A 24,641-nucleotide genomic window follows, 5' to 3' on the forward strand; every position below is an offset into this window, starting at 1 on the left:
AAATTCCCGACAGAAAACTGCTGCCGGGTTCTATTTATGACGTGCTGACACAAATTTCAAATGGTTTTCAACGGTCGTTTGATCGCGTCGAGTGTAGGCAGACTTTAGCTGTTGTAGGCACGGTGTTACTCACCTATTGAGAAGAAACAAAGCAACCTCGGGGTCCGATCGCAGGCCTCCGCTCCTTGATTTCTCTCCAGCGCTGGAAAGCTGATCCAAATATTTACACGGGTCCTACTTCTTGCCTTATCGTTCCGCAGACGTTTTCCTCTTTTGTTTTTTATCCGCCATCTCTATCTTTCTGTCGCTCGGCTCGGCTAATGTCCGTCCCATGCACTGAACGCGCTCTCCTCCACATCACGAGTAGACACGCCCCTTATTGCTGATTGGCTACAAGTTTGTTTTGCGATTCGGCCCGAATCAGTTTTCTAAAGTGTTTTTGAAAAATCACTTACTCTGCCTTTAATGCAAGTTCTCACAGTGAAATGAGAAAACATTCTTGGTACAACATTATTTGAACTGTTGAAGATTTTTCCCCCCTACAAAAATGACTAATAATTCCTAAATGTATCAGTTTTTAGTTTTGAATAAGTCAAATAATGTGGATGGCATGATGTATTTTAAAACATTATGCTAACGCTTAATAGCGTTCTTCTCAAATTACGAGAAGTTTAATGTTACTTTAATAGACATTGAGTGATTAGAAAGATAATTTTTTTTAAGCTTAAATTGGACTGTTTGAAAAAAATAATACATGCATATTGATTATTCAAGAGCTGAGCAAATTGCAGACAGGATGCAGAGTCAGTTCATGCTCTGTTTGATGCTTTTACAGTTCTTCAAAGGAGTCATATGCCTCAAGAGTCACACAGAGATGAATTATTCACAGCGGCCAGGACAGAGCAAGAAAGAAACAATGGAAAGGCCTTTGAAAGAGAGAAGGGTGGAGGCGTGGAAAACAAAAATAGCACAGTGTTTAGTGAGAGATTAAGACAAAGTAAACTGACAGTGTGTGAAAAATTAAAGAGGCAGTTAAAGAGTCAAAAATGATGTTTGGTTTTACTGTAATTCCTGTGCTGTGTTTCATTTCCTGTGGTGGAGTTTGATGTTAATGACGTATTCTGCCTGTCTCTCTTTGTTGCAGGTGGATGTAGTAGAACATGAATGCTTTGGGGACCCCAACAAAAGCAAGCAAGTAAGTCTCAAACTCGAATCATACTCGTATACACGGTTGAACTTGGTCGCTTCTAACCATGCAAGCTCAACTTCATGTTTTTGAATTTCATAATGTGTGAAAGCTCAATTTATAATGCAATGTGAGTACACCATTTTTAATAGCATCTCACTGAGCAAGTTAATTAAAGGAATAGTTCACCCAAAAATGAAAATTGGCTGAAAATGTGTTCACCCTCAGGCCATCCAAGATGTAGATGAGTTTGTTTCTTCATCAGAACAGATTTGGTGAAATGTAGCATTACATCACTTGCTCACCAGTGGATCCTCTGCAGTGAATGGGTGCCGTCAGAATGAGAGTCCAAACAGCTGATAAAAACATCACAATAATCCACAAGTAATCCACACCACTCCAGTCCATCAGTTAACATCTTCTCAAATGAAAAGTTGCGTGTTTTTGCTTCAAACCGTCGCTTCCAGCTCTATCCATAATATTGCTTTCTCCAGTGAAAAAGTTGTCTCGTCTGAATCAGGAGAGAAATGTGCACAAATCAAACACCGTTTACAGGCAAAAACAGACCAAAACAGATCTAAACAAATATGCTTGTGGATTTTAATGTGAGATAACAACAGTAGATGGACTCGTTCATTGGAGGAAACATTATTATGGATTTTGGACTCATATTTTGACCAGAAGTGATGGTTTTGTAGTGAAAACACTGTAATAACAAACTTACAAACATGCTTTTAAACTTTTCACTTCACAACACATTAACTGATGGACTGGAGTGGTGTGGATTACTTGTGGATTATTGTGATGTTTTTATCATTGAGGGTGAGTACAATAAATTTTAAACAGTAATTTTTTTTCATTTTTGGGAAATATTTCAAACTGTAATTACCTTCGTAGTGCGGTGTATTACGAAACATAAGAGGACAGCGTGGTTACACTGCAGTAGCTCAATGCATTTGTGCACTTTCAAATAGCATGCTTCTGGCATTATATGCATGTAAAAAGAATGTAGCTTTTACTAATGTTTTTTAGGACCTACACACACCTAACCAAACATCCCGTAGTTAGTGATTTTTTTGTGAGATTGTGTGTGTGTGTGTGTGTATTACAGTTAACAGAGCAGCACTGTTTGGGAATGTTTGCCTTTCTTGCCCTGTTGGAAACAACCTGTCTCTCTCTCTCTCTCTCATACCCCCTTCCCTCACTCCCATATGCTCTCACAACCTGTAGATCTTTCTAATCAGTCTTGCTCAGTCTGTGTCCAGTGTTCACATTAGACCAGGACACTGAGTGTGTACCGAGTATTTTAATCAAAACTAAAGACTGTAAAGTAATGAAGAGCAGACATCGTCCTCCACCCTCCTCATCCTCCTTTGCTCTTCTTTGCAGTGGGGTGGCCAGATCGGACAGCAAGATCAGTGCCAAAACCCTGTTCGGTAAGTAAACATCACATTTATTTGTAAATTAAAGGTGCTGTGAGCAATCTATCTTGTACACTATTAAGTCGTTATGGTAAAATTTGCTAAAAATGCTAGAAACTATCTGCTAAAACAAATATAATAAGCCTTATTTATTAAACAAACACTCATTTTTAATATAAAATAAAAAAATAAAATATTTTACTTCAAATACAAATTTTTATTTTACTTTAAGTAGAATAAAATAAATGATTTGTTTTACTTTAAATATATGAAATAAAATAGCTAACAGCACCTTTAACATGTTATTTACACTTTATTAAGATGTTAGGGTGAGAAGTTATGTGCTAAAACGAATATAAGGAACATTATTTATGGAAAAAACAACAAATACTCATTTTTAAATAAAATGAAATATTCTACTTTGAATAATTAATAGATTTTATTTTACTTTACATATATAAAATTAAATAGCTCTTTTAACATCCACCTTTAACATGTTTTTATATACGTTAAAACATGATCTGCTAAAGCAAATATAATGGGCCTTATTTATGAAACAAATAAAATACTTGTTTTTAAATTCAGTCTTTTGCTAATTTTTCCACTGAAATAAGTGTAACATTTCACATAAGAACAGTTTTATGAATGATTTAAATTCATTCAGCTTGTATTTCATGAATAAGGCTCGATGTTTACCTGTGATGTAGTTGTGTATATGATGTAGTTTATTGTGTGTATTTTTCTATGGCTCTTCCCTCTATGATGTCACATCCTGTTTCCTGTGTCCTTTGAACTGACAGTCAGCATGTCACTGTACGATATGTAAACGCGCTGGTCGTACAGTAGGACATTTGCATGAGCATCACACACACTCACAGACCTCACTGCGATTCAGCTAAACCATAACAATCAGACATTTCCCTATCAAATGAGTGTGCCAGGATATTTCAGATTGACCTCACACTATTGAGGTCATGAGTGACAGAGAAATCACTTATAACCATTTACTTTATGTAAGGGTTCTATGGATGTTAAAGGTTCATGGAACCATCGATGCAAAGAACCTTTATTTTTTAGAGCAGATATATATATATATATATATATACTTATATAGTCATAAACGGACTTTCTTACTGCGAATTGTGGAGACATGAGTGCTGAATTTGAATAATGCCAACTTTAAATAAATGCATGGAGCACGATGTTTATCATACGCCTGTCGTCATGACGACTAGGTGTGTGTGTGTCTCCGGGGGTGTGCATCTCATCCTAAATATACACACAGTCTGCCTCTGTGCCCAGTCGGGTGTGTCTGGAAAAAGGGGGCGTGTGCTCAACCCGGTCTGACTTGTACATAAAAGAGGCTTTTGAGCTTTAGAGAAAACGAGAATGAAAGTAAGAGAGGGCAACATGCAGAAGACGCTAGAGAGATCCTTCCTGCTCTGAATCACATTTCTCGTTTCCCAGGGCCTTTGGTTAATGGCTTATTGTAATGAGGCTGAGAGAGAAACCGTTACAGTGTTTTGACAGTTGACTGATGGGCTTTGGAAGGTGTTCACCTACTGTACAGTAATACTAGCTGAAGCTAGAATCGCAAGACAAACATGTCCAGTTCATATTTCACCCCAAACTCATGAGAAAATAATTAGAACTTATATTTTGCTTAAAGAAAACAAAGCCTATTTTTAAGATTTAGAACATTATTTTCATGACACAAGCAAATTTGCAACCAAATGTTCAAAATCTCCTTACTGTAATGCAATTGGATGTTTTTATTTTTGAATAATTCTCATGATTGCCATTGGATTCTCAGTCAGATTCTCAAATACTTTTGTTACATGGAATTTGAGATTTTTTTCCCCATAGGGTAAATTTTTTTATAAAAACATCAGAAAAAACAAACAAACAAACAAATAAAAATATACAGATTAAATAATATATCATTATTTTTGCATTACAATATTGAGAGTAGAAATGTTTTGCATTGATAAAAAAAAAAAAGAGTTGCATAAAAAGTCATAATGCTAAATATTTTAATATAATTTTTTTATTTTGAGATTTTACAAATTTAACCAAATTTTCATTATCATAATGCAAAAACATTCTCATTACGGCCATGCAATTGGATGTTTTCTTTTTGAATAATTCTCATGATTATAGTAGGATTCTCAAGTTATACTTTTATTATATCAAGATGATTTGAGATTTTTTTCCCCATATGGGGTAATAAATTCATAAAATCATCAGAATGAATAAATAATATAGGGTAAATAATGCAAATTATTTACATAAATTATTATTATAAATAATATTTTTGCATTACAGTAATGAGAATAAAAATATTTTGCATTGATTAAAAAAAAAAGTAGCATAAAAGTCACAAAGCAATAATTTATGCAAATGATCATTTCTTATGTCTTTAGAGATTGAAATGAAATATGACCAGGGCATGTTCTTTATAGGCTTTGTGCAATTCACCCGTGTGTTTATGTGTGTGTGCATTTATGCACCTGAGTCTTACATCACAGACACAAAATTTTTTTATGTTTTTGTGTTCTGCACTCTGGCAATGACCCATGGGATGGTACACAGTCCTGCCAAGGGAACACAAATGCACACATGCAGAGTCAAACCTGATGCTCTTGCAAAGTTTCGCATTTCTGTTTGCTCATACGCACTAAGCCGTGCCTTTAAATCTGTTCCCGTGGTTTGGTTTTATTGTGTCGTGTACTCGGTTTAAACCTCACTTCCCATCAGCCCTCTGCAAACCAGTCAATGCAAAAAAAATAAATAAAAAATCAGCAGCATCATGTTGGCAAAGAGACCATGCAAATGATCTGGAACACTTCAAACCCCATACACTTATCACACAATCACAGATAAATGAGTGAAAGACATTGTCTGATTGACTGGCTCAGGACAGCATTACAACTGCTGGACTCCTGTAAACAGTAATGTAATATGTTAAATCTAGTTTGCTTTCTATGGAAGCCTGTTTCTCTAATGGGATTTTAAAAAGGGGTCATGAACTGCCTTTTTATTATTTTGTACTGTTCTCTATGGTCCACTTATAATGTTATCAAGATTTTTACATCAAAAAACATCATAATTTAGAAGTAATAGGCTATTTTCTGTCCAGTTTTGACCCCCTCATCAGAACGCTCTGTTTGAACTGGTGTGGTGATTGTAGACTTGGAAGTAAACGCCCACTGCTATGATTGGCTAACAGTTGTGTATTTTTGACAGCCTTCATCCTTCATAGATGGACGCTGCTGTGATTTAGGTTAAAAACGCATAAATACTCAGTACAAATCAAATGATCTGTAATAGCAAAGCAATAGTAAACACGTAATAAAAACAGTTACTCACACTTGTGTGCTGCTACATTACTGTCGATCCAATATATTTGGCACAGCATCGTCTTTTAGTTTCAATCTTTCTGAAAATCCTGCGCCGAATTGTGCCTTGTTTGTAAACGAATCAGTGGTAAAATAATGTGAACAAAGGACCGAGTTCTTACTGATGCGGTCTGGATCTGAACAGCGTCTTGTTGTCTTTGGAGTCATCTTTATCGTTTGGTTTCTGTGTAGACCTGCGTTTGCCTCTCTCGTTATTTACACTACATGCGTGAATTGGTGGGTGGAGCTAAACAGACAGTGATGTAGAATCGGTGGGCGGGGCTAAACAGACAGTGATGTCGAAGCAGGCGTTGATGATCTTCTGTGGAGGCGGGGTTTAGCCACACTATTACATCATAAAGTGTCACATTCCACAAGCTGTCGTTTTGTCAGATTGGCTTCAACATAAGCTGTTTTTAGACCAACGAGAAAGTTTTGAGTTCTGAAACTTACAGGATGTTTTTATAGTACAATGACTTTCTCACAATTCTGACTTTTCTTGCAATTCTGAGCTTATATCACACAATTTGGATGTTTTTTCTCGTAATTCTGAAAAAAGGTTACAAATGTTAAGTCACAAATAGGAGATGTAAACTTGAAATTCTGAGAAGAACAGTTGGAATTGTGAGATTAAAAAAAAGAAAAAAAAAAAAGAAAAAAGTCATTTCCTTTATTTTTGTTTTGTGGTGGAAACAAAGAAAACAGAATTGCTAGATGTAAACAGAGTTGCAAGAGGTAAACTTACAGTTGCGAGATGTAAATTTGAATAACGAGATGTAAATTTAGAGTTGCGAGATGTAAATTAACAATTACAAGATGTAAATTTAAAGTTGAGATGTAAACTTACGATTGCGAAATGTAAATTTTGAATTGCACGATTTAAATTTAGAATTGCAAGATGTAAACTCAGAATTGTGTACATTTAAATTGCGTAAAGTTACAATTGCGAGATATAAATTTAGAGTTGTGAGATGTAAACTTTCGATTGTGAGCTGCAAACTTACAATTGCGAGGTATAAACTTAGAATTGCGAGGTATAAACGTAGAATTGCAAGATGCAAACTCAGAATTGTGCGAAAAAAACTGAATTTTGAGTTTATATCTCACGATTCTGACTTTTTTCTCAGAATTACAAGATAAAAAAAAAAGTCACAATCGCCTATTTTATTTTTTATCCTGTGGCAGAAAAGGGCTTCCATAGCCTTCTGCTGCTTCTCTCATTTGCTTTCACCTTCTGTACATTTTTCCTTTCTTTTGGATTTTCTGATTGGTCAGGATCTGTGCTGGTGATGGTTAGAGATCACTCACCCCATACGACAAAAATGACCATACTGCCTAAATTATTTTCCATACCACCCAAAACACCCTAGCAACTGCACAATAATGCAACACCCATGTGGTTTAATATATAAACTGTTGACTCTGCATGTTAGAATGGTGCTTTGAAACTGTGAGCACAGAGGATGCTCTGTGTGTTTGTAGGTGTGGTTGTTGTGGCCCATGTGTAACAGATGGCGTTCCCTGAATTGTTTCCAGATGGGACACTGTAGCCGTTTGGCATGGCAGCATCACGACAGGTTGTACCTGCGGAGGGGATTGAGTTTGTCTTGATGGCAACAGTTCATTTAGATTGTTGCTGTTTGTGACATGAGACCATATTTGCAACCTATTTTACATCTGTGATGTATTTATGAAGGAAAAAGAATATGTAACTATTAAAAAATCTCAACCGGGACCATCAGGAATGGGTGAAAACTGTTTTTATATGACAACTGGTTGAAAAAATAGGTTGGCGTTTGGAAAACTTTAAATATACACTATATTCAGTAAGATTTTTTTTAAAGAAATGAATGCTATTATTCAGCAAGAATGCATTCAACTGATCAAAAGTGACAGTAAAGACATGTATAAAGTTACAAAATATTTCTATTTCAAATAAATGCTATTCCATTAAACTTTCTATTCATCAAAGAATCCTGAAAAAATTATCATGATTTCCATAAAAACATTAAGCAGCATAACTCTTTTCAATATTTATAATGATAATAAATGTTTCTTGAGCAGCAAATTGTCATATTAGAATGATTTCTGAAGGATCATGTGACACTGAAGACTGGAGTAATGATGCTGAAAATTCAGCTTTGCATCACAGGAATAAATTACTTTTTAAAATTTAATTTAATTTATTGAATATTTTATTTCTTGGAGTTTTAAACAGTAATTACAATAATTCTTACAATGAAAATGAAGGGGAAAAAAGACCCCTACATTTTGAACAGTATTGTAAATATAAAACAAATGAGTGTTTCAAACTTCTTTTAAAGAAAGTTCACATAAAAATATAAATTCTGTCATCTTTTATTGACCTTCATGTCATTCCAAATTTTTTTGCAGAATAAACGAAGATATTTTTAAATGTCTCTGTGTTTAATTTTGTCTATACAATAAAATTTAAGTTGTCTGGACACAGTTCCCTTTTCACTGTTCAACAGAAGAAAGAAAGTTAAACAGAAAGACAGCTGTGCATGTTGTGAAAGAGAGACAGGTGAGAGACATGCAGAGGTGAGAGATGCTGAGTGACAGAGAGGTGAGACAGATTGTGTTACTGGACCTCCAGCAGTCACGTTAGGACAGCGCTTGCCTGACGGTGTGTGTGTGTGAGTGCAAATATGCTTGTGTTTGAGGGTCAAAGGTTTCCGGCGGAGAGATTTTCTACCGAAGGCCATCGTTTATTCTTGTTTGAACTGAAGTTTACAATGCAGTGATATGTAGTTATTGGTACGTATTTCGCGTCTCGCTAAAAAGTGCCCCCAGGTACATTTATGCCATGAGACCAGGTAGGAAGTTTATGTGCTGTAAAGTGCCATCAGGTTGCAAACTGAGGTTGGAAAGTATGAATATTGTGAGAAGAAATGTGCTTCTGTCATACTTTGTCAAACCTAAAATCTATTGGAAACAACTTTACACTGGAAAAAATAGGTCTGTCTACAGTAAAACATCTAAACCTTCTTAATATTAAGATATATTTACGATTTTTTTTTTTCAGAAAACAAGACGTATTAAAATGAAGTGACTTTATGCTTAAAAGAAGAGCGAATATCTGCCAGAAAAATTAACTTTAGAGAAGAAATGTGCTCAGTATTTTTGTTTTGTTGTTTCAGTGAAACATCTAAATATTCTTAAATCAAGATACACTTACTTGAGAAGCAACAGTTTCAGAAAACAAGACTCTATATCTTATCAAAATTACGAGACTTTATGCTTAAAACCCTTTCAGTTACGTTTATTTTTCTGACTTCATTGGCAGATATTTTTTTCTTGTTTTAAGTGTAAACTCACTTAATTTTTAAGTGACCAGAAAACAAGACATAATACTTGACGTCTCTTTGCATTTGAAATAAAATTCTTGATTTAAGAATGTTTAGATGTTTTTACTGGAAAACAAGACAAAAATACTAAAAAGTGTTTTTAAAAATAATAGTATAAATAGTAAATAGTATTTTTTTATTTGATTTAAATAATTTAAAAAGTACATTTAAGTAACTTTGTCTCAAATGTTTCTCTTATATCTCCTTAAAAGAAATAAAACAAACAAAACAAAACAAGTCACAAGTGAATTAGTAATTTTTGTACAGTAAGAGTATAGAGCTATAAAATGAATGTGAATCATTTAATGAGAAATATTTGAGTTCACTAGATACAAATGAGATAATAAAGAGATGACATTGGTGATTTTCTTTGGTGGAGCTCCGGTTACTAGAAAAGCCAGTTGAGGTTCTTCTGAGTGTGAGTGTTAATTGCTAGTGTTAAATTAGCATGACAATTATTGTCAACCCAGAATCGTGAGAGGCTGGAGTTCATCCCGTGCGATCCCAATGATCTCCCTCGTTGCGAGCTGTCGACAAGCTGCGAAGCGTTTGGAGTAAATGTCAGACATGAATAACTCATGCACACAGCTCGACTTTCACAAAGACGCCGTGCTGGTCTGTTAGGACTCTCTCCATCCAGCAGGAAGAGAGAAAAGAGTGTGAAGAAGACTTCCTGGAGAGATGGAGAGAGAGATAAGGGGAGGATGTGCTGGAGGAGGGGTGTGAAAGAATTTAGCTCTGATATGTGATCCCGTAAAGCAGCTGATAAGAACGCGTGCTCATTTAGTGGTAATGATTAGCTCTGGTCGCTTAACCCCAGAGATCCACACAGGCCGATGACCCTCTCCCGCTATCTCTCAATTCAGTTTCCGTTTAATGTACTTTATTGGCATGACAAAATGTGTTAGATTGGCTTAGCTGCATATGTTAGTGCAACAATGGTATATAATATTTGTGCAAATATATTATGTATATTAAAGTGAATATCAAATATTAACGTATATAGTAATGTATACACTTCTGTTCAAAAGAAGGAGTTCTTTTGAAAGAAATAAGAGTTTTATTTAGCAAGGATGCATTAAATTGTTTAATGTAGAATGATTTTGGATCATGTGACACTGTAGACTGGAGTACTAGTACATATTAGTACCTAAAAGGTACAAAAGTGTACCTTTTGTAAAGAAACCACGCTAGTGACAGCTTTTGTACCTTTTTTTTGGAGAGTGCACACACATACGTTGGTATTGGTGGTTTACAGTGACTCTCTATAGGCATAATGTTTTTTATACTGTACAAATTGTATTTTCTATTGCCCTACACCTAAACCTTTCCCCTCACAGAAAACTGTGCATTTTTAGAATAAAAAACACACACAAAAAAAAACACACCATTTAGTATGTTTTTAAGTCTTTTGAATTACGGGGACACAGGCAGTATCCTCTAGGGCTAGGTAAAAAATATCGATATCTCGATATTAATCGATTCTCATTTTTAAGGAACGATATTGATTCTTAAATCCTAAGAATCGATTATTCTAGCCTGTTTTCAGTTAATGGATGGAACATTGAAGCGTAACTCCCATCCAATATATCGATGCCGTTTTGGCGCAGTTCAATATGAAGTGACATCGCTGTAGCGCTTCAGTTCAACAGACGCGGCAGCGCGAGGCGCACGTGAACTGATCATCTCCTCCACATTAATACCAGCCTCAGCACAAAATAAACATGACTAAACATCCGAAGGTAAGTTAAAAGAAGCTGTCCACCAATGTTTACCATCCAACCTGACAGAACTGGAGAGGATCTGCACGGAGGAATGGCAGAGGATCCCCAAATCGAGGTGTGAAAAACTTGTTGCATCTTTCCCAATAAGACTCATGGCTGTATTAGATCAAATGGGTGCTTCTACTAAATACTGAGCAAAGGGTCTGATTACTTAGGACCATGTGATATTTCAGTTTTTTTTTTTTAATAAATCTGCAAAAATGTCAACAATTCTGTGTTTTTCTGTCAATATGGGGTGCTGTGTGTACATTAATGAGGAAAAAAAATTAACTTAAATGATTTTAGCAAATGGCTGCAATATAACAAAGAGTGAAAAATTTAAGGGGGTCTGAATACTTTCCGTACCCACTGTATGTCATACCCATGTCATTACACAAATTTGTGTCCTCATGACAACATGCCACCCGTCCATACCATGTTATATGTAACTATTTTAAACAACCTTGTTATTAGCATTCTTAAAGTGAGCCGTAATTTGACCTCAAAAGAACACCATAAACATAGTTCAACGCTAAAACATGTTTTCAAGAGAGAATCGCCTTTGATTCTGCTCTTTAACCTTGAACTAAACTTAATACGTCTGTTAAACGGCTTTTAAACCTTAAATGATCCATTTACTGTAGTCGTCAAGTGTTTGCTTAAGAGAGACGTCTGATGTTTTTCCTCACAAAAAGACTCGTTTGCTTTATAGAGATCAGATGAGATCTCAAGAATGGCTCAAACTTGTTCAGATTTGCCGAAGTTTGCAATCAAAACTCTCCTGAGCCAAAAAAAAGCAACATATGAGCACTACAGTTTGTTTGAGTTGATCCGTCTTAACAAGCTAAAGCAAACGTGATGTCGAGTGTTTTGTAAAACACGCGGCGCTGAGCTGATTTATAGGACTGCTGTAAAACAAACAATGATATGATATTGAAGTCATAGATGCGGGGGGTGGGGGGGTACATGTGTTACACGGTTTGACCTTTGACCTCGAATAAAAGAGGCAGGTGAAACGATTCCCAGCCCGTAAGTACATCAGTTCGTAGCATTACTGGTGGAAGGCAACACATTTTTATGCAAGTGAAACCATGGAGATATTTAACGCAGATTTGTAGACAGGAAGTTGAATTTTAATTAATTGGTTTGAAAGGTAGGAATGAGAATTTTTATTCTTGTTAGGAGTTGAAGGTTTTTAAATAATCTTCTCGTTTTGTTGATAAACAACAGCGAACAAGCATTGTATCGCTAACTGTATTGATGTGTCTTGGTGTTTCATGTTCATAATGCAAATGTTGACTGGTGTTTTATCAGTTTCTCTGTTCGTGTACATGAAACGTCTCTTTTAAGTGATCTAGACGGTCCTCTTACGCCAAAATGTGGCACTATTCAGGTTAGTTTGTGTTTTGTCTGAACATTCAACTTGAGTATTTATATCCATTGCATGAATCTCTCTCAAAAAAATGACTTTACATACGAGCGCAAAGACGTCAATATAACGGCTTCTAAACAATGTCACGTAACGTCACATTTACCTCAGAAAAACATATTCGGTGACCATAAACTCATTAGTCAGATAGAAAAATAAACTGTAGAGAGGGGCATTTTGCTTAATATATGCACCATATGACATATTCATTATAATTTTTTACTGTTCTTCAATGTTTAAATTTATGTTTGAATAAATCCATCAAGTTTGTTATGACAGCCACCATTTAAATGTTTATATTAAGAAAAAAAACGAATTGAAGTACGTTAGAAATATTAATATGTAACTGTGGGGGGGTACATGTGTTACACGGTTTGACCTTTGACCTCGAATAAAAGAGGCAGGTGAAACGATTCCCAGCCCGTAAGTACATCAGTTCGTAGCATTACTGGTGGAAGGCAACACATTTTTATGCAAGTGAAACCATGGAGATATTTAACGCAGATTTGTAGACAGGAAGTTGAATTTTAATTAATTGGTTTGAAAGGTAGGAATGAGAATTTTTATTCTTGTTAGGAGTTGAAGGTTTTTAAATAATCTTCTCGTTTTGTTGATAAACAACAGCGAACAAGCATTGTATCGCTAACTGTATTGATGTGTCTTGGTGTTTCATGTTCATAATGCAAATGTTGACTGGTGTTTTATCAGTTTCTCTGTTCGTGTACATGAAACGTCTCTTTTAAGTGATCTAGACGGTCCTCTTACGCCAAAATGTGGCACTATTCAGGTTAGTTTGTGTTTTGTCTGAACATTCAACTTGAGTATTTATATCCATTGCATGAATCTCTCTCAAAAAAATGACTTTACATACGAGGAAACAGTCAAAACACAGATAGTGTCTTTTTCCTCTAGCAAGTCTGTGAATAGTGTCTCATATGTCCATGTTTGTGTCTGTTTCTTTCAGAGCAACGAAAGAAGTACTCAAACTCGAACGTCATCATGCAAGAGACGTCACAATATCATGTGCAGGTGAGCGAGACTCTAAACTTTTTGTCTTGGGTCTTTTAATTCTGTTTCTTCTCTCTAAGCTTGTTGATTAGCTGAACCTCACCACTGAGTGTTTGGTTTAATATTTAACACGATCCAACTGATGACTTGATATTGTAAAAAAGCAGTCAGGTCACTTGATCACTGCCGAGTTAACCTCCAACTGAACTGATAAAGCAATCTGCATTCTGAAATCTGCATTATACAACGGATAGTCACAGTCCTCAAATTTGACTGGCCAAAATGCAGTGATGCATTTTATGCAACGCAACCTGAAAGAACCCAGCAGAACAAGCGAATTAGCCATGCACAAGTACGTCATCATTGTGCTAATCAAACGACACTTTGATCCAGGCCTGACTCTAGACGTTCTGTTGAACTTTGTTCTGATCTGGATGCATCATTTTGCTTGGTCTATTTTTCCACACTTTCACCCTTCACTCATTATAAAGACTATATCATCTCTCTTATCTCCTTTTCTCGCTCTCAAACACGCATAAAGTTGATAAATGCCCTTGCCAGCAGCAGTCATATAAGGTCTTGAATGCTTATACACTTGAGATTTTAGAAGCATCATGCCACAGAAATCTGGGTTTAGGCACGCAAGACTTTTAATATTTTTGGTTTAATAATTAATGTGAATATTATTCTGAGAATTGGTCAAAAGAGCCTAAAGATCTGTAGGATGTCTCGAAAGTGGTGTTCAATATTTGATTTTTACATTTTCCGTAGAAAATATCTTGTAGAACTCACTGCCAAGATGCTGAGGTTCCCTGGGTTGTTTTTAAAGGTATTTCTAGGAGGTTGCTAGGGTGTTTAGGTAGTTTAAAGGCAATGCTAGGATGTTTGAGTGTTTTAAGGGCATTGCTAGATGGTTTGATAAGGTATTTGAGTGGTTTTAGGCCATTGCGAAGATGTTTGAGTGGTTTTTAGGTAAATTCTAGGTGGTTGCTAGGGTGTTTTAAGTGTTTAAGGGCAATTCTAAGTGGTTTCTAGGGTTTTTGAGTGGTTTTAGGTCAATTTTAGGGTGTTTGGGTGGTTTTAGGGCAAGTCGGAGTAGTTGCTAGCGTGTCTGAGTGGTTTTAGTGAAGTGAAGTGACGTGTGGCCAATTATGGTGACCCATACTCGGAATTTGTGCTCTGCATTTAACCCATCCAAGTGCACACACACCCGGAGCAGTGGGCAGCCATATTGCTGCGGTGCCCGGGGAGCAGTCGGGGGTTCGGTGCCTTGCTCAAGGGTCTCACCTCAGTCGAGGTATTGAGGCTGGAAGAGAGTGCTGTACATTCACTCCCCCCACCGACAATCCCTGCCGGACCGGAGACTCAAACCCAACCTTTGGGTTACAAGTCCGACTCTCTAACCATTACGCCATGACTGCCCCACTTTAGGGCATTGCTAGGTGTTTGCAAGGCTGTTTTTTGTGGTTTAAGGGCAATTCTAGGTGGTTGCTAGGGTGTTTGAGTGGTTTAAGGGCGTTGCTAGGGTGATTGGGTGGTTTTAGGGCGTTGCTAGGGTGTTTGGGTGGTTTTAGGGCAAGTCTGAGTAGTTGCTAGGGTGTTTGAGTGGTTTTAGGGCATTGCTAGGTGCTTGCTAGGTGGTTTGAGTGTTTTTGGGCATTACCACGGTGTTTTGGTGGTTCTTAATAAAAATAAGTTTCTCTGCTAAATTTAAAACCCACTGAAGAACCTTGTATATACTGTTTATACTGGTCTGTTTTGAAGTCCATCACCTCAGACCAACGATCTGAAGTGATTCCCATTAGCTCGAGTTTAAACAGCTCCATGGAAACCACTGACCTACTCTCTCAAACAGATTGTACTGTATGTGTGCAAACATCGACAACCATCCCAACACAAGCAAAGTTAAACTTTCTTTTTGTGCAGTTGAAAGTTGGTTGACTACATCCTTTTGAAGTCTTTCCACCTTCCGGGTAGAGTCTGATCAAGACGTGTTAAACGTGTTTTTGGTTGGATTGTCTGGTTAATCCACAGCAGCCAGGCTGAGATCTCCTTCCCTTACATAACTAGTGACAAGACTTAATCTGCTTATGAATCATGCATAATGCTTTGAATAATTTGTTCTTTTTGATGGGATCACTTTTTGTCACATAGTATTGTGACACGTAAACGCACACCCACCAACCAACACACACACACACACAGAGAGAGGTGTGGTTAAAGTGCTGAAGTGGATATAAAAATCATATTTATTTTATAAGGAGGCGTGTGCTAACATTACTCACTCAGTCAAAATGACAATCAATTATTTTATGAGCAACACCCAATGACATTCAGAAAGAGAAAATATGTAGGTTTATTTATTCACCTGATTATCTACTACTGAAAAATCACAAGTAATATCTCTTTAATATCTCCTTTTCTCCTAGAATGCAATGGAATTAAATGGAAAGAAACTCAAATCGGTTTAGTTTTTGTAGTCGGCACAGGAAAAAAACAAAAAAACAAAAAAAAAAACACATTGCGTTTACAAACCCAATCCAAACCACAGTTAAAATCTGATTTTTTGGAATGAGCCTAAATGGTCATTTGGGATGCAAAACATTTAAAAGTGTGCCATATTGTCTGGAACTGTCTAAATGCACTCATTTTTGCTTTCTCTTTCCACATATAGTGAATTGTGAGACATTTACTGTATAGAGAATATTGAATAACTGAGCAAGTCAACAGTTTTGCGCATTTTATGCAGTGATATGCATGAATGCTTAAAAAAAGGTTACTTATGTTCCCTCAAGTTCCTCAATTTCCATTTTCCTTTATTTTTCAGTTGTTGTATATGAAACGCTCTGAAATCATTACTATAGCACTAATATATCTTATTTAATGCACATACAACTGACAGTGCCACAATCCATCCTAAAGATGTGAAATGTGAAAACTGAATCGTATTTGTTTGCATTGTTCTAGCAATGACCTTACGCACTTGTTTGTGTGTTTGCAGCACCTGTCTACGTTCATCATGGATAAATCTGAGTCCATTGCTACAGTAGACGACGCAATTAAGAAGCTGAAGCTGCTGGACTCCAAAGACAAAATCTGGACACAGGAAATGCTGCTGCAGGTGACGGACAAATCCATCAAACTCCTGGACTCCGAAACCAAGGTGAGCAGGATCTTTCCTTGTGTGCACACAAAGGTAAAAAAATAGACTTTCGTAAAGTCAATATTAAATCAAAATTGACATTATTTACTTTCTTAATCCATGGTCCTATTCTTATTGTGAATGATTCATTGGTGTATGTTATTGCAAAGAACATATTTTTTGTCTTTGTAATCATTCATCATAGGCCACGTTCACACAGCAGCAGAATACAGTTGTCAGTCATGTATTTGAGTCCTTAATAAAAAGTTACGTTAACACACAGTATGGTAATTTATGGGCGTTACAACCGCATTGTTACCGAACTCACACCTGTAAATTTTCAGGACTCATAACATCATACAGTGCGAGAAAAAGCTGCTCTGCTGCACAAACGCTTGTTTACCATGTGTCGCCTGTTTTCATGGTTTCGATAACTTACAGTGACGGAGAAATGAGCTGTGTGTCATCTGAAAGTTTTAGATCCAGTCAGTTTTTCTCCACCGGAGCCGCTCCAGTCAGCGCACGACTCAAATGCTTCTCTCTCCTCCCAAATATAAGCTGCTCTAGGTTAATGAAGATTTGACAGATGAACACACGGCTCGATTGGTCTCTTGTTTTGTCAGAAAGACTTTGTTTTTTCACTTTTCAATGATCTTTGACCTCATTAATGATTAAGGATGTCGCCATCTTTGATATTACTTTAGTCACTGTTGCTATGGTTACTGGTAAGGAATAGGGGCTTGACTCCTGTTGCACGTTTATACAGACAGTATCCGAGAAGCTACTGTAAGTTGCTGTGTGAGCGGGACATTTCGAGACTCACACCTGTAAGTAAAATGCGGTTGTCAGTGCCAGTGTGAACATAACCATAATGTACTGTCGCTTTTCCACTGATGTCGTCTAGGCCATGTCTTTTCAAGCAATTCTGGCCCATTTTTTTCCATTGAAAATTCTGTATGATACTGGATTGACATGTTTTTACTAATTCAAAACCAATTTGCGTCTTAAATGTTCAGTAAAAAAAAATACATATTAAATAAAACAAATATTAAATATTAAACAAATAAACACACTTGAGATCATGGAAATGAGAACCGATTGAAGACATTAGCATGTTCCACAACTGTTCATTGAACAAAGTCTCCTCTAACCCTATGGCCTAGTTAAATCTGATCTGATCTGGAATAACTGGATAGGGAGCGTTTCGTCCGTGTGCATCGATTGTGATTGTGCCGCCATTACTCTGGTAATATGTGACCATAAATGCCAACATTACTAGATCTTTGACCTCATTAATGATTATAATCATTGTTTTCAGGGTCGAAGGTTGTGAGCGTCTTTTGTTTTTTCATATTTACAGAAATTATTTCATTTTAAAATTATTTCATTTTAATTTATTTGTTGAGAGTTTCATTAAAATAAAATAAAATATTTCTGAGAAACATTAACATTTCCAAGTAAATTCATTTATGTTTTGGAAATCAGGTTTGTTTATGTACTTCATGTGTTTATATACTATATTAATCTTTTTCGCTTTTCTTTTTTTTTTACATTTAAAATTTCACATTTAATATACAGTATACATTTACTTGAACTACATTATCTTTTTTTTTTGGTCTATTTTGTTAACAATCATTTTAGGGTTAGGTGATATTGAAGTTCAGTCTAATTTCCCTTTCTTTATCTCAGGAAGAGCTTGAAATCTTTCCTCTGGCCACAGTCCATCACTGTCAGACGCTGTTGAACCAGACCAGATATCCATCCATCCTTCTGCTCGTCTGTCAGGACAGTGAACAACACAAACCAGACATTCACTTCTTCTACTGCGACGAAGTGGAGGTGAGACCACTTTATCAACCTGTGTGAATTTCATCTCTATAATCTCCCAGAAATAACTGAATGATGAACAAAAAGTTTACAAAAAATGGACCTTTACACCCCTGCAGGATAAGCACTACCGAGAGCTGCTTTCACTGGAACTGTGTGTGTGGTTGTGTTTTAGGCAGAGATGGTGCACGCTGACATTGATAGCGCTCTGGGAGACAACACATGCGGCAAGAAGATGCGACCGCAGACGCTAAAGTGAGTCCCAGCTCTCATAGACACCAACAAATGCTACTGGAGTGGTTTTTAAATAACTAATTACTAGCCAGAATGACTGACACCAAGTTTCACAACACTTCTACCCACTGAACACACTGTATATCTACTGACGTCCGTAACAGGATCAGCAGATAGTACAGCCACATTTACTTTAAGGTTGTGTGTAATAGTTGTTCATTTATTTAAGGATGCTACAGTGTCAGCACTGGGCTTTGGTCACATGCACACTTGTGTTTTATAACCGGTGGGATTTTCTTCCTGAAAAACCAGTTCCAGGGTCATCAGAGATAGTAGACTGTACAGCTATTCACACACACATTAGCTCCATTCCATACCCTAGTCAGCTGCCTTGCTCTCTACTTAGGCAGCTTAACTGAAATGCAACCTTGTGACTAATGAGAAGCGCACAGGAGAGGTGATTCACAATTTCACAATTGATTTCAATAGTTTGTTAGAGTTAGCATGTTGCTAAGCTAACAAAACAATTCACATAAAATAGGCAAATACTGAGTAAAATAGTAAATTAATTAGATCAAACAATTGACACATTTTAACATTGATTTAGTTCTATATAAATCAACATTGCCCGCATTCTCCACCACCTGAGCTCATCACAATGCATTAAGGGTTTGTCTCTGCAAATTATACATGCTGGAAAGGCAAAGCCTATAATTTGGCCAAAATGAGCTATCATTAAAGGCTAGGGTGTTTAGGCAGTTTTAGGCCATTGCTAAGGGGTTCCTCTGATGTTTAACCCCATAAAGTCTACTGTATCATATTTGATACACACATTCCTCTAAATGATCAATATGACCAAAACCTTGCTGAAAAACACTACATGCCTTCTATTGTCTGATTGATAGTTTATACTTTTCTAGCAAGTAAAAGGCCTTTTAGTATAATTGTAAAAACATCCTCCTTGAGGTTGTAGTACACAAGTCTTTTTACTGACTTTTATTAAGCAAGCTTGAGAATAACTTTGATATTGTTAGTAGTATTTCAAGATGAACACTTACTGGACTTAAGTAACTTGATTAGTTACTTTGATTATCTATACCTCATCTTTTAGAAAAATCATGCTCAAATGAGAGTTCAAATACGATCCATCAGGCTTTTGATGAATGTTCATCTCTCAATTGTCATTGTATTGCATTGTTTTACACATATAAACAAACTACAGAGCTTTGATCATTGAAGCATTTTAATATCATCTTACTGAGACATTTTTGGGAGATATAGAGTGACAACTGATATTTATAAGCATTTTATATAAGTAGTCTGCTATACTCTTAAAAAAATGTCATTGATTTACATTACAAGCTATTAGAATTTGATCTTTTTTGGGCATATAAATAGAAACTGCACCAAATTGCATATTTTTGCTCAGTTTGGGCCTCTGAATAAAACAGAGGTGTTTTTCCTCCATGAGTATGAGCTCCATATTCTCACTATATCATAACCGCATGATGTATCAAATATGATGCTCAACAAAAACACATATGTAGCCTTCTTTTCGATTATTTTATATTTTGTCTTAAGGGCACTTCTAGGTGGTTGTTGGGGTGTTTGAGTGGTTTTAGGGTATTGCTAGGTGGTTGTAAAGGTGTTGCTAGTCAGTTTTTAGTTAGATTAAACCAACTTGGATTATTTTTAGTGTTGAATGAACTGTTTATAATCAACATTGCCCGCATTGTCCTCCATCTGAGCTCATTACAATTTTCATTACACAAAGATAGCCTTCTCAACAAATAATACATGCTGAGAAGGGTAATTTTGGCCAAATTATAAACTTAGCCAAAATTACCCATCTTTAAAGTTGCTGACTAATATAAGTAGGCTACTAATTAAGTTTTGGAGCACATGAATTCTCTCTCTCATTTCTCCATCAGAATGAACCAAGAAAAGATGAAACACCACCGGGAGAGCATCATCCCGGCCTCTGAGCCTAGAAGTCCTGGCCCTGGGGTCAAAGGTCGCGTAGCAGCTACAGACATGAAAGGTGCCAAACACACATACACAAAACACTTATGTACTTACATTTACAATAAATGCATTGATCTTAAATACTCTTCGTTTTTGTCTCAGATGAATTGTCGATGCAGGACCCCGAGTCCAATATGAAACTGGCCCAACGGATCGAGAAGGACGTGGTGAGTGCCTGAATAACACTGCATATCTCCACACAAACACAAACACACACACACACACACACACTCAAGCATTGAGTGTATCAGATTCGCGGTTACATCAGACCAGGCGTAACGCTGTAACTCAGGCCGTGTGTTTTCACTCTGTTTGTCATTCAGCAAATCCTGAACTGCGCTCTAGATGACATCGAGATCTTTGTTGCACGTCTTCATAAAGTGGCAGAGGCTTTTGCGCAACTTAACCAGCGCAACAGGAGCAAGAAAAACAAGAAAAGAGGCCCGGCAGGTACATATGCATTTGATTTAACACATCTTTAATTTATTCCTTTGATAAATCACTTATTAGCTAGTTTATATTTAGGAAAACAACAAATGTTTAAATACATTTACATGCTTCGCTAAACAAACATGATTGTCGTGTGTGTTTCAGAGGGAATGCTAACGCTACGAGCTAAACCTCCATCAGAAGGCGAGTTTATCGACTGTCTTCAGAAGCTGAAACTCTCTTTCAATCTGCTGGTGGGTTTCGCTCTCTCTCGTTGTTTCTAAACTGAAAACGCCCTTAAACAAAAATACACAATGTTTTAACTCATGCAAAACTGCTGTGGTTTAAGATCATCTGGTATGTGTGCACTCGAATTCAAACATTACAACATGCTGGAAGAAACAATAGCAAATTTCAAAATGTTGATTTTAGTTCAAGTGAAAATGTAAGAATTGTTTTACGAATAAAATACACAAATTTATTCTGCTCAGTTTCATGAAAGAGAATGTGAGCGAGTGAAGTGTGTTGATGGTCTGTGTGCGCCCTCCACAGGCCAAACTGAAGAAACACATCCAGAACCCCAGCGCTGCAGAGCTCGTGCACTTCCTGTTTGGACCTCTGGAACTGGTGAGGAACTGAACACATGCACAAAATAAAAACACACCATGAACCTCTATTGGTTAATTACGGAACAGAAATTTAGGAATAGAGTTTCATCAGACTAAATAAATGCTAATATCACCACTAAAAAAAGAACTTTTTGGATTTAATAAAAAAGTAAAAGGTAATTAAAAATGCAAATAGAAGTATAAATAATCCTGAATAGATAGATAAACATTGGCAACGAAATGCTCTTGTAAATGATAGTAGCACAATAATGTATTGTTCCACCAAGAAATATATTAGTAGTAGAAGTAATAATAATAATCATCATCACCACCATCATCAGTATCCTGTTTGGTATAATAACAGAATGCAATGGTGTATAACAGTTATTTTGCAATGGCTCATTCAGGCCTCATCCAATCATAATGTGTACACTGTACACAGCTCTCGATTATAAAAACACTTGCGTGAATTCAGATATTGCAGAGTTGTGGCAGTCCTGAGCTGCCGCGTGTGGTCATCTCTCCTCACCTGTCCCGGGACGCAGTGGACTTCCTGAGAGGACACCTGACTCCCAAAGAGATGACCATCTTTGAGCTGCTGGGAGACTGTTGGACACGGCCCAGGTGATGAGTCAACCGCTGTGGATGTGTTACAGGAGTGTGTGTTAGTGGCAAACCGATACATCGAGCTGCGTAATCAGCCAATGTTTGGTGAAAAGTTTTTATTTTAGCAGTTTTGACTAATGAACAACCAATTTAAGTTTTTTTTAATGGCTGATATTATTATTATTATTATTATTATTATATGAAGTATTATGGGATATATTTAATGTTATCGCTCTAGAATGAATGAATGAATAAATAAATTCTCTTGATTAGCATCAGTCATGGAAAAATGCATGTATGTTTTACTATGTTGTTTAATTCTGGGTGTGTCTTTGTGCATCTTAGAGCTGATTGGCCGAAAGATCAGTGCGCTCCTCTCTATGTCCCAAAGTTCCGGAACGGCTGGGAGCCGCCGGTGGAACTGTTCCGCTCGTCACCGTGGGAGACGGAGAGCGCCGGTGCACCGGTGCAGACAGAATACAGACCGAAAGAGGTGAGAGAGATGAATCGGCGTTAAAACACACCGTCACGATCTCCTCTGTGTGAAAATCTCTTCTCTGTATTAAATGCATTTCATCTTTTCCCTCTTTTCCATGTCAGTTCTTTGGATCGCAGTCATCGCTCTCTTCAAACGGGTGAGTGAGTTGTCAGATCTGTATCTCAGTAACTTTGAGGTTTTAAACTGTAGTAAACATTAGAAAAAAGGCACTTCTTGTGTTTATTTTTTGGCTGGTCATGTTTTTTTTTTCAGGTCTTTCTCGACGTCTCCTGCTTCTCGCAAGTATGCAAAGATCCGCTACCACTTTGTGGCACGTAATGCAAACGAGCTGTCGGTGCTTCAGGATGAAGTTCTGGAGGTATGAAGAATGTGGAAAAAAAAAAAATCACATTTAACAGTGCTTCTCAAAGACAGCAATGAGATTAAATTGAGCTCTCATGGAGTTTTCACTCAAGTCTCCTGCGAAAATAGTAATTTCATATGTTTCCTCTAAGGTTTCTCAAATTGTGCCAACAAACCAAAGTCTCAATAGTCAGAGATCTCATTATGAACTCAGACATTTGTCATCAAATTCCCAAAAGATGAGCTAATCTGAGCTGCCATGCCCATTCATTTTATAGCTTGATAGCACTTGCAAAATTGAGTGCAATACAAGTTGTGTTGAGTTGTGTTATGAAAGAAAGAACTAACCACTGTGTGTTTTAAGGTGTTGGAGGATGATAAGCAGTGGTGGAAGTTGAGGAACCGAAGCGGACAGGCGGGATATGTGCCCTATAATATCCTGGATGTGGTAAAACTGGAGGATCCTCATGCTTTTATTGACCCGCCATACAGTCCAGGAGCACCTTATAGTCCGGTAAACACATGTACACACTATAAAGCAGCAAAAAACAAGACGTTTTTGATCATTAAAAATACTAATTAATTATGATTTTGTCTTCCTGCCACTCTCATGCAGTCATACCGAGGACAGTCGCCCTCCAGCTCACTGGGCAGTGACAAAGACAAAAGTGAGTTTGAGACAAATATGAGCAGATGGTTCTGGATCAGAAAACATCTGAAAGTGTGTATTTGACGTGTTTCTCCATCACTGTTCTCAGGTCACTCTCAACAGATGGACAAAGTGAACGATGAGCTGCTCATGTTGATCACCGGTAATAAGATTCAACAGCCTGCGAGGAACTTTAAAGTGGTGCGTCAGTCTGCTGTTCCGCTGACCTTTGACTCCAACCTGGCCGAGGTCACCAACTGGCTCAATGCCAAGGGCTTCTCCAAACCGTGAGTCAAATAAATTGCTTTTACAGAGAACTCCTTGAGTCTTCTAAAGTAGGTGTTAATATATATATTTTACTGATAACTCAATCTTAAGCTATGAAAAAATATTAAAATAAAAAGAATGTATTTGTGACGAGAGGGGCGGGGCCGAGAGCCGTGGGAACGGAGCGAGGCCGGTGGAGGAATTGCTAATGCGCGACACCTGCGCCACTCACCGGTCTCGAGTCTCACGGAGGAGCTCCAGAAGGATAAAAAGGAGGAGGGACGACCGTGAAAGACGAGAGAGGACCAGGCCTGGAGTTTATTTTGTATTTTGTGTGCGGCAGTCGTCCGCGAGGGGCTGCCGCTTTACTTTCATTTTGTGTTTGTTTATTTTATTAAAGTTTGTTTAAATGTCCGCCGGTTCCCGCCTCCTTCTTCCCG

General features: G+C 37.1%; 1 protein-coding gene across 4 annotated transcripts in view; it reads left to right on the forward strand.

Annotated features, from left to right (window-relative positions):
* Nucleotides 1-24,641, forward strand: part of LOC107754338 (epidermal growth factor receptor kinase substrate 8-like protein 2) — a 44,713-nt gene that overhangs the window by 16,689 nt on the left and 3,383 nt on the right. For 2 of the 4 annotated variants that reach the window (XM_016570748.1, XM_016570749.1), the window contains exons 1-17: nt 2,435-2,622; nt 13,530-13,594; nt 16,575-16,736; nt 18,405-18,554; nt 18,718-18,797; nt 20,708-20,817; nt 20,904-20,968; nt 21,125-21,251; nt 21,396-21,484; nt 21,783-21,857; nt 22,314-22,462; nt 22,790-22,937; nt 23,045-23,079; nt 23,196-23,301; nt 23,650-23,799; nt 23,902-23,953; nt 24,044-24,221. In XM_016570748.1, the coding sequence (XP_016426234.1) occupies nt 2,520-2,622; nt 13,530-13,594; nt 16,575-16,736; nt 18,405-18,554; nt 18,718-18,797; nt 20,708-20,817; nt 20,904-20,968; nt 21,125-21,251; nt 21,396-21,484; nt 21,783-21,857; nt 22,314-22,462; nt 22,790-22,937; nt 23,045-23,079; nt 23,196-23,301; nt 23,650-23,799; nt 23,902-23,953; nt 24,044-24,221 (1,844 nt within the window). In that variant the 5' untranslated portion in view covers nt 2,435-2,519. Of the gene's footprint in view, nt 1-1,144; nt 1,196-2,434; nt 2,623-13,529; nt 13,595-16,574; nt 16,737-18,404; nt 18,555-18,717; nt 18,798-20,707; nt 20,818-20,903; nt 20,969-21,124; nt 21,252-21,395; nt 21,485-21,782; nt 21,858-22,313; nt 22,463-22,789; nt 22,938-23,044; nt 23,080-23,195; nt 23,302-23,649; nt 23,800-23,901; nt 23,955-24,043; nt 24,222-24,641 lie in introns of those variants that run through there. The other 2 variants (XM_016570751.1, XM_016570750.1) reach the window with 2 other exon arrangements.

Source organism: Sinocyclocheilus rhinocerous, unplaced genomic scaffold, assembly GCF_001515625.1.
Source record: "Sinocyclocheilus rhinocerous isolate Xijiao unplaced genomic scaffold, SAMN03320098_v1.1 scaffold561, whole genome shotgun sequence".
NCBI lineage: Eukaryota > Metazoa > Chordata > Actinopteri > Cypriniformes > Cyprinidae > Sinocyclocheilus > Sinocyclocheilus rhinocerous.